This window comes from Astatotilapia calliptera, chromosome 19 (assembly GCF_964374335.1).
Source record: "Astatotilapia calliptera chromosome 19, fAstCal68.1, whole genome shotgun sequence".
Lineage (NCBI taxonomy): Eukaryota > Metazoa > Chordata > Actinopteri > Cichliformes > Cichlidae > Astatotilapia > Astatotilapia calliptera.
In genome coordinates, this window is record NC_137440.1 from 25,521,659 (window position 1) to 25,532,113 (window position 10,455).

Here is a 10,455-nt window from a genome sequence, read left to right on the forward strand (position 1 = left end):
CATACCCCTTCGCTCGAGGGACTGTTGCTTTTCATTTCTCTCAGAGCTGTGAGCTCTTTAAATCAGACTGACTCAGTCTGCACATCATTGTGAAACATTACTGGAGTAAAAAGAAAAACTCATCAAGCACCATTTGTATAATGTTGTATTAACCACTGCTCAAAGCTCGCATATTATCGACAAACTCCTGACGTGCTGACAGAATAAACTGATGAGAAAGTGGGTAATTTAAGCTCCATCAGCTTTCCATCTAATGCAGGGGTCACTTATGGCATTATTATCAGTGCATTAAAAATGCATAACTGTCAAATGGAAAAGCCTCCTCCTTTGTTGTGTTTGTCTGTTTTTCGTCTTTCATTAGTTAAAATTTCAATCTGGAGAAAAATAATAAAATAAATTAAAAACAGCAGTTCTGAAGTTGAGCAGCATTAAGATTCAAGTATCTGCCAGACTTCCACTGGAAATTCCACACAACACACATTACAGCTTTTTGTTATACCAAATGAATTAGGCGTGAGTGCAGGAATGAATGAAAACGGCAAACAGTGTATTCAAGATTATTTTAATATTATTAATATGTATACTTTAGAAATATAACTATCAATGACAAAACTTCCACTGGAGTAATGGTAGTTTGCTTAGGCCCCCATCAAATCAATTAATTACAATATACACATTATGATACAGAGCAGATTTAAATCTGAAATAATATTAAAATAAATGCTCAATAGATAAAGGTTTTAATTGTATTTTTTATCATTTTCTTGACCTACTGTTAGCCATCTGTGAGTTCTGAGCACACCCAAAAAATGTAAAGCCATATTCTTCTATAAACTAATTTAAGTGCAAACCTTTTTTTTTTTTCTTTAAAAAGACTATGATTGCAGCATCCAGCTATATAGATTCAGAATTCAAGACTGAGGCTGGTAAAGCCAAGTGGAACCAGGCAATCCTCAACTCTCTTTTTTTGTTTCATTAGAGAAGTTATAAAACAAAAAAACGACAAAGTAGCTAACAAAAATCAGTGCAAAGTCATCAACGGGGAGATTCTATTCAAGAAAAGAGAAGTAGTGGGTGAATGTGGATGGATGCAAAAATTTCAGATGCTTACGCACTTGGTCATAAAAGGATAGTTCTTCTAAAGTTCATATTTTAGTCAGTAACCCTGAGTTGGGTTAAATGACAACATTAAAATAAAAAAGATGATTATGAAAATTAAATGAACTATCCCTTTAGTCTCAAGCCACAGTTGTCTGGTTTGCATCTAACAAAGCCAAGCATTAATTCCAGAAAAGCCTAATGAGATTTGACACGCGCGCACACGCACGCAAACACACACGCACAAACAAACAAAAAAAAGATTTTAAAAAAGAATTCTAAAATGTATTAAAACTCGAGAACAAAAGCACAATAGTCCACAATTGCACCACACCTTTTCCTGTTCCATTCCTTCTCTAGGTCGAGTGAGTGATAAAACAAAAAACAACAGAAAAGCCATTAACAAAACTGGGAGAGGGAGGGGTAGAAAAGAAAAGGAAAACTTGCAATGCTTGCAGGGTGAAGAGCAGCATCAGACTCTGGGTTGCAGGGTTCTTTAGCAGCAGAAATATTGTGGCTATACTACTGTTCCACTGGGAGAGCTGGCTTGGTTTTGGGATGACAATAAACCCTGAAAAAAGGAAAACAAGGAGATTTGCATTGGGAAAGTCCACATACTGAAGCAAAGAAAGGAAAAAAAAAAAATCAAACAACAAACAGCTCATTAGAAAATGCGTCCCATCTTTCCATATTCCAACCGATGCAAGAAATGAAGAGCCTGTGCACAGCGGTTTAAATAAATGCTTGGTGTAATAACATCCGCGATAAAGGCACTTCACTTTATAACTAGCCTTATGACCCTCCTGATGGGACCTTTATGAACATTTGACATTTTATTACAATGCACCTGGATCCTTAACACAGCACACTTCTCTGTAGCCGTGGGTTTTGTATTAAAAAAAATAACTTTTCCACAGCCTCAGCATTAAAGCATTTTTTAACCATATGTCTTTTCAATACAAAGTAGACTTTTAGTTATGCTGCATATTCCAGACTATATGTGCAATTCTGGATATGCAAGTGTGCACAAACATATTTTGCTGTAAGCGTGTGGGGAAGTGCAGAGAGCCTGGGCAAATACAGAGCTATTAGCATAAAGGGTGAAATATGAGCAGGGTTGGGATTCAATAGCAGTTTATCAAATCCAAACAGTTTCAGTTTAGGTCTCCGATCAGCTGGCCTAAACTGGTCGCAGCTTTAATGAAGACTAACAATGATTAAGCCAACCTGTTCACAACCTGCATCTCAAACCTGAAAATAAGATCTAATGTTGATAACTGATATCACAGCTCAAACATACCGACACCACAAAATTCACTTGCTCAAAATGTTAATTTGATAGATAATTGTCTTCTGGGCAACAAAAATCAACATAAATAGTGGTTGCAGAGTGATAATGTCTTCATCTCAAAAAAGTCAGTGGACTGAAGAAAGCACATTAACCAAGAGACAGCTTAAATGGAGCCTTTACAGAATTAACAAAGTAAGTGTCACTAATGGCAAGTCATTTTAACTGGAGAAATCAACAGACAGCACTAGCAATAACGGAGAAGCTGCTTATATCACCTGCATGATTTGATCATTGCTTTGCTAATGGGAAATAAAAACTCTAAGAGATAAAAATGAAAAAAGCAAAAACAAGTGTGCACGAGATTTGAGAGTGTCTGAGCTTGATGAAATTTGACCATCTTGTTGAACGGGAAATGCATCTGATGACAAGAACCCAACCATAACCCTCTGAATGTGACCACATATGCAAATGACTTGTTGGCTATGCATTGCGAGATCGTTATGGCGAACCAATGAATACATCTTATGTCTTCCTTCACCTGACAGGTCCACAGAAAATTCTATCTTATTATATAACCACAAACTGTATTGTCATAGCATAGGATGTTTTTTTTCTCCCACTGAAACTTGGGCATTGGAAAGCAGGTGTACATTAAACCAAGTCTTATAACTTATGTTTATTACTTCAGTGGCAATTTGACTATAAAAGCTATAAATCGTATTCCAAATATCCACAGTTTAACGTATGCGTTCAAAATAAGTTTAGTTTCTTAACTGCTTTATCGACTCATAAGCGCCATCATTTCAAATTTCCTCCCATTTCCTACATTAAAAAGAACTTACCACTTTGCCTGGCCTCGCCCATGTGCAAATAAATCCCTCCTGACAAGCAGTCACTAAACAGTCCTCTAAAAATATGAGTACAGTCAGTCTCTCGTGTGCTATTTTTTTACAGATGAGGGGCTCGAGGAGGGGCACGTCCTCCATGCGCGGGCACAGCAGAGTGCCCAGAGTCTTGGCAGGGTCTGTTTTGGTTTTTGTCAGCAGGTTGAGCTTGTCGCTACTCTTGCTGCTGATGTGACCCATGCTGTGGTTGCGTTTGTGGTCCTTCTCGTGGTGGCGCTCCTTCCGATCATGGAGTGACAGTGTAGCAAACTTACTCACACCTGTAGCGATGGCGCTGTCCATAATACCACTACTGATTCCACCGCCACTGCTGGCTTTGTTGGTATTGTTTGCCGTCGTTGTTGTGGTGCCAGCAGAATGGGGAAGGCTGTTGGAACGTGGTAAAGTAGTAGCGATGGAGTTAATGCCAGGAGTATTGGCACCACTGTTGTTTCCATTAGTAGTGTTACTAGAGGTGTTAGTGATTATTGTAGCACCTGCAGGAGGGCTGGTAGCATTCATCACATTAGTATGTGTCCGTGTCCGTGAGAGGGGAAGATGCGGGAAAAGGATGTCCTCAGTGAGGTCCCATAGGCACAGCTGAGTGTCCTGCCCCACTGAGCCAAACCGGTATGTAACACTAACAGGCCGGCTGTCTGTGGAGTTACGCTTAGAAAGTCGAGACTGTGTACTGTTGGCCCGGTCTCGTCCAAAGTGGATCATCTGATCCTGGAAGTCCTCATCGCTGCCACTGAACTCCATCGGGTCGCTCTCCTCCACACTTGTGGTGTAATGGTCAAAAGCCACCACACTCACCCACGACTTGTGGCCGTGACCTCGAGCAATGACCCTGCAGTCCAAGAACGACCACACAGTCACTAGATCGTCCTCTCCACCCGCAACTATATATTTTCCATCAGGGCTCCAGCACACGCACAACAAACCACCAAAATAGCTCTTCATGGTGCCGTGAAGCTCAACAGCATCAAAGTTGAACACCCGTAGGAAGCCGTCTTGGCTTACACAGGCGAGGAACTTCCCATCTGGAGAGAAGGCAAACTCATTCAGAGCTCCCTCTCCTACAGTCCATTTAAGGAGAGGGTTCCTCGTGGATTTACTCTTGCAAGTGTGCACAGAGTAATTCTCTCCCTGTTTGAGTAGCTGGTAGTGTGGCGCTGTGGTGCCGCAGGTATGCTCCACATTGTACAGGTACATATTCCCACTGGCATGAGACACTAGAAACAGACTCTCTGAGCCTGGCACCCATTTCACACATGTTACTCTGGACTTGTCTATTAATCTCTGTCAGGAGAAAAAATAGGTTGAGGTTTGAGAGGCAGGAGAGAGCAGAAGAGAAGGGGAAGACAAAAAATAATAATTTTAATACAGTAAAATTGACGTTGGTATGCTCAACAAGCTTTAAGTTTTTAATACAACAAGCTCTGGGCCATTTGGTAATGTTATTAGTAATTTTTACTTGACTTTTTTTTTCATTAAGGTGCATTAAATACATAAGAATATCAATGCATTCATCACACAAAAAATCTTATCAGTTGTAAATTAATTGTGGAGTAGAAGATAATCAATTCTGTGGGATTGGATGACATGCAAGCACCATATTGTCACTTCCTGGTTCCTAAAAAAAAATATGTACGGTGACGGTAAGGTGCAACCTTAAACAGTACTACAAAAATAGTACATAGATGTTATTCCAACCTGTGTCCTTTAGACTTACCTCCTCATTGAAGAGCTTGCTTGTCTCCTTCTTGATAGGGTCAATGAGCTGTACCTGTCCTGCTGAGAAACCCACCAGCAAGGACACGCTCTCTGCTGTAGCTGTGAGGTGGTTGAAGTCATGACACGTGGGCTGCGTTCCCTTGTAAATGCGCTTGTCTATGGGCTTGCTCAAGTCAGCGGCCTGAAAACAGAGACCGAGATTGCAAGGGGGGAATGAATGCATACAGATTGCAGCAACCTTCAAATATCTAAAATGCCCAACTACTCTACTGCATGGCAAAGTCTATACTTAGTCACACTACCAGTAATAAACCATAGCAGCTGAGAGTGCCGTGTTTTATATCAAACTATCAAACCTTTAAGACTGAGGCAGTGCGTTTTAAATCAAGCATCTTGAACCGCGTATAAGACAAGTGCCTGGAAGCAAAATACTAAACATTGAAAAACACACAGAAGAGCATGAAGAGCAAGGGCATGCCTTTTCTCTATAGAGAAACTGATCAAAAAGCAGTTGTTTTAGCCATTTTAAGGAAACAGTATTATACTACTGTAAAGAAGCTGCAGTAAATACATTGCAGACAGTTAATATAACACAACAGTTAAATTTGTTAATGATTAACAGTTTGAACAACTGGTAGAACGGAAAATTCTTTTCAGGGTAAGGTGATGACTCAGGGGTTCCTCCATTTCCATGACATGCGACTGTTTTTGTCTTGCCTCAAAGAGCAAACGTGTCAATGGAGGTCTTGATCAAGAGTCCACTAAAAAGTACAAAATCACAAGACTTCTGCCTCACAATGGCAGAAACAAAGGCTGAAAGAAAACTTCATCATGTTACAATACAACTAAACATACCTGCTGTATTGCACATTGGCTTGAGGGCTGACATGCAGATGTTTTCCAAAAACCAGTATGTGCCAACAGTGATGGCTACTGTACAACTCTAGCTACTGTACATTTCTAGTTTGTGTTTTTTGTTTTCAAAAAGTATGTCTGCTACAATATATCAGAATACATTTCTTACTTACCAAGCCTTCCAAAATATATGACTTGAAGTAATTGCCAACTGTGTAGTAACCTGGCATTTAACATTTTCTAACTATGTTAACTTGCACATATTAAAAACCCTGAGGTCACACGAGTTTTTTCCTTTTCCCAATTGCTTCAAACAGCTCAAATATATGGCAGACCTTCAACCAGGATACAACTATTTCCCTCTGAAAAAAAAATGGCTACACATGACATGTTTGTGTGTAAATATGGAAAATGCTTTTATACGCAGGTTCAATTGAACAAAGAGCTCATTCAATCTGTGATGTCAAATCAGGTATCCGTTAATAACCACATTAAGGTGCGACAACATATTTTTCATCAACAGTAACGTGGACAGTTAATTTTGATACTAAATGACAGCGAAGACCTGTATTCATATTAATTGCTATGTGATTTCCACATTATGCTCAACTATGGGGTAGCAGATCACAATAACACTATGTGCCCATTGACTGTTATTAAATACCAAAAATATACCAAATCAGCTCAGTTTGATTAGCTCAGCCTCTCAAGAAGAATTCTTAAGCCAAAATCAGAGTGCCATTACGGCAGCAGTTAGCCACATGAATCCGCATCACCGTGATTGTCGATATCTGTCAGTCAAAAGGTCTTCTACAGGTGTCAAGGGTGGCAACGTAAATCTGTCAATGCTGACACGGACAGTTTTATTACAAACCAAGCCCGTTATAAACACCATTTAAGCTCTGTCAACTTGAACCGTTACAGTAGGTCAACTTCACCAACATGATATTTGCAAAACTACAAAAACCCGCCATCAAGTGTAAAGAGAGTGACGGATAGGAGACGGGAGTTTTAGCCCCTGGCCTCGGGGTAGCTACTGGCTTGCTAACGTTAGCCAGTTACGCTGGCTAGCTAACTAATAGGCTAGCTTTGAGCTAAGTAGCTAGCTGCCAGCTAATTTCAAAGTCAAGCACCTGTCAGAGTGACTTGACACGCCTAAACTCCTGCAACACCTCACACAGCACTGTGGCATTTTAACTTGCAGCATAGCGAATTTCCTCAGGCATAAGCCACATTAGCATGCTACCTTTCTAACGCCTTTGTAGATGTAGAAGTAGAGCTCACGGCCCACATTGAAACAGATCCTGTCGCCGTTGCCTGACTGGTCGTTGACGTTCACGAAAGAGACCTTGACGGGGTTGGAGCCTTGTGAATTGAAAGGCACCCTATTAGGACGGCTGTATTCGGAGTGAGTGAGAAGTTTGTAGACGCCTTCCCGAGTGGTGAACTGAGTTTTAATTTCGTTCATCTCCTTCCCTCCTCCCTCCGCCGCCATCTTTGAAATTAACATTCATCCCTTTCCCCCAGGCCGGATCTTACGCACGGATGTGAGCGGCCGTTCCGACTCTCCCGTTCCCCCCAACGGCTCACGGTGGAACTGGTGGAAGGGATGCGACTGGTTTCAACAAGTTGTGACAGCTTTATCTAAGACCTTGCATTATCAACTTAACACAGAAGTTTGATTCAGCCACAGATTTTAATTTTGATTTTAATTTTCGCCCGTGAGTGAACATTTACATATCTCGAAATTTCAAATACTCAGGAATAAGTTTATTTATCAAATCAAATCAAATCACTTTTATTGTCACATCACATGTGCAGGTACATTGGTACAGTACATGTGAGTGAAATTCTTGTGTGCGAGCTTCACAAGCAACAGAGTTGTGCAAAATACAATAATGTAAACAAGCAAAATACAAGAATGGCTACATCTGAAACTAATAAATATATGTACAATATATAATAGTATATGCATTTCTGGATGTGTATACTAAATATTTTTCTACGTGTGTGTGTGTGTGTGTGTGTGTGTACACATATTTTACAAATTAAATAGAGTAAACAATAAATAAATATATAAAAATATACAGAGTTGAGACATGTTCAAAACAGTGGCATTACTGTACAGTAATACATAATGTTGAAGTTCCAGTAGTTAAGGTGAGGTGTCTATGACGTGTTCAGCAGTCTGATGGCCTGATGGAAAAAGCTGTCTCTCAGTCTGCTGGTACGGGACCGGATGCTGCAGAACCTCCTTCCTGATGGAAGGAGGTTTATTTATGTTATTTATTTATTTTTGTTGTTTTTAGTTTTTTTCAGAGACGGAAACAAGCTCCCATAAACTAGGCTTGATTGTATTAAAAAAAAATAAAAAAATACATTTTGAAAAATAAAAAAATACAAGTTTTAGATATTTGCACTGTTTATATATAAATATATAGTAAGTTACTACTCGATCAACCACACGTTTAAGCTTATGATCAAGTTGCTGTTTTTGTTTTCTTAAAGTACAGTTTACAATATATATTTCATACAAAAAAAATATATGTTTACATTTTAGTTAGAATAAGCTTTAAAACTTAAAAAAACGCAGGACCGGTACACGTTTTATTTTGAAAAAGCAACAACCGGACGTATTATTTTGTCACAATCTTGAAATTAGCCAAGTCTGTGGTGTTTAAAACTTGTGACAGTGCAGTTGTGTAGACTGCTCACCTGACTGTGGCCACACTTGGCTGTTTCTTATTCAAGGCACCTGCTCTTTAATTAAGCTGCCAGCATTCCTGACCATCTTATCTCGACTTATTTGCGTTATTTCCAAAGAAAATTTGTTTCACGCGCCAAATGTCATGGCACACAGAAGAAGAAGAACACAACGTCCACTTCCAGGTATCAGTGATTACTATTTAATTGTTTTTTCTCCTTAGACGTGGTATTTTCCTAGTTAATTCATTTTCATTTGTGGTGTCAACGTAACATGTGCACAATCTTTTCCAAATAAATAAAATAAATAAATCACCTGTATATGTTATTGGCTGTCTTTTGATTTAATCATTATTGCAATGTAACCTACATATAGTTTTCTACATTCAGACAGCACTGATAGACAAGCACCCAGCAGTATGGACCAGCTTACTTTAAATTACATGGTAAGAATACTTACCCAATGCCCATCTGCAGGTGCTCTGCATTCTTCTTAGACCACTTGCATACTGTTGGACTAGTATGACCTTTGTTTTTTGTTAGGAGATGTGCAACATGGAGTCCAGCACAGATTCTGACTCTGAAATCAGTCCAAGATGGTCCGACACCAGTACCATGGTACTGCTTGAATTCATCAATTGGGCAATACATGCACACTGACATAATAAGCAAATTTGGAAGTATATAGTATAGTTTAAGCATTTTTCAAATAATAGGGGAAAAACAGTTTTAGTGATCATTTAACATATAAAGCCAGACATGCACCGATCTTTGTAAAAATAACTGCCAACTTATTGATGTTGAACCTCTGGTGGTTGTGTTTAGGGATGTGTGAGCAGTGCACCAGAGAGTGGTGCCTCAAGGAGGGCGTTGCCATTAACGCTTAAGCCTGCAGAAAGGCATGGCTGTTATTCTTTGGTATGCACTCTCCTCTCATTCATCCATTTGTGTTGAAAATGCACATTGCTGATCATGAATTAAAATGTGTGCGCTTGTTATGATTGTAGGATTTGGACCCGTACGATGGGAGCTCTGAGGATTCTGACGAGTCAAATGTCAATGTCTCCAGCAGGCAATCGAGGCAGCAGGCAAAAGGTGGTGGAAAAGGAGGATGTCGACTCTCGGGCCGAAGCAGGCGATGTATCTGTAATCACTCTGCTTCTGTTGCCCTCAGAGAAGGGACAAAAAATGACAAGAGAGACTGTCTGAGAGAACAGCCGAATCTTCTGGATGTCCAGATGAAATGTGGAAGTGACTCTGACCGGTTGGTCTGCGAACTGGACACTCTTCCCTCTAACAGTGACAGGGATGCTTGTAAAAATCTTCCAGAAGAAAGGGTAACTGATTCAGTAACACACAGACAAATCTCTGATATGGAATTGCAGCTTGATGATTCAGGCTTGCGTATTACAAGATCCTCCACACTTCACCCACCTAAACCTCAAAGCTCAGTGGAGGGGAGTTCATCTCACATGCTGGGTTGCTTCTCTGAGAGATCTCCCTGCTTGTGTAACCTTGGATCTCTGTACAAGAGAAAGCTGAGTCTCCCTGGAACAGACATGATTGAGTTGGGACACAGGAAGAAGCAGTGTGTCTTCAACATGGACGATGAACAAGAAGGAAACAATTCTGCATCTGAACCATGTTAGAGTTCTTTAACAGTTGAGATTTAAGGTGGACTGAAATACTGTAAATAGTTATTTGGAATTGCACTCTGTTTATTCATGAATAGTTAACTTTGAGCACCTCCTGATCGTTAAGGTGGCATTTGGTTATCACTTGCTTAAAATTTAGTCACAGGTGACTCATCAAAACCTAATTTTTGTTCAAATGAGCTGCTTAAATCCAAATGAATGAATAAAGTAAAATATTTAAGTCTCCAGTGGT

The 10,455-nt window shown here is 39.8% G+C and overlaps 2 protein-coding genes across 6 annotated transcripts; one reads left to right on the forward strand and one right to left on the reverse strand.

Annotated features, from left to right (window-relative positions):
• Positions 1–546: 546 nt before the first annotated feature.
• On the reverse strand, positions 547–7,409 carry wdr20a (WD repeat domain 20a). Its single transcript, XM_026151162.2, has 4 exons — positions 7,112–7,409; positions 5,009–5,191; positions 3,232–4,575; positions 547–1,669 (listed from the first exon to the last, which is right to left on the reverse strand). The coding sequence occupies exons 1-4, from the start codon at positions 7,373–7,375 to the stop codon at positions 1,616–1,618; spliced, it is 1,845 nt and encodes a 614-aa protein (XP_026006947.1). The 5' UTR covers positions 7,376–7,409; the 3' UTR covers positions 547–1,615.
• A 1,142-nt stretch (positions 7,410–8,551) lies between these two features.
• On the forward strand, positions 8,552–10,446 carry LOC113012537 (uncharacterized). Of its 5 annotated transcripts, none has more exons than XM_026152807.2 (5): positions 8,552–8,754; positions 8,945–9,014; positions 9,112–9,186; positions 9,394–9,486; positions 9,576–10,446. In XM_026152807.2, the coding sequence occupies exons 2-5, from the start codon at positions 8,988–8,990 to the stop codon at positions 10,215–10,217; spliced, it is 837 nt and encodes a 278-aa protein (XP_026008592.2). In that variant the 5' UTR covers positions 8,552–8,754; positions 8,945–8,987; the 3' UTR covers positions 10,218–10,446. The 5 variants fall into 5 exon arrangements, with proteins under 5 accessions (XP_026008592.2, XP_026008590.2, XP_080150027.1 ...); XM_026152805.2 differs by having other exon boundaries at positions 8,566–8,754; positions 8,959–9,014; XM_026152806.2 differs by having other exon boundaries at positions 8,581–8,754; positions 8,959–9,014; positions 9,115–9,186.
• The last annotated feature ends 9 nt before the right edge of the window (positions 10,447–10,455 follow it).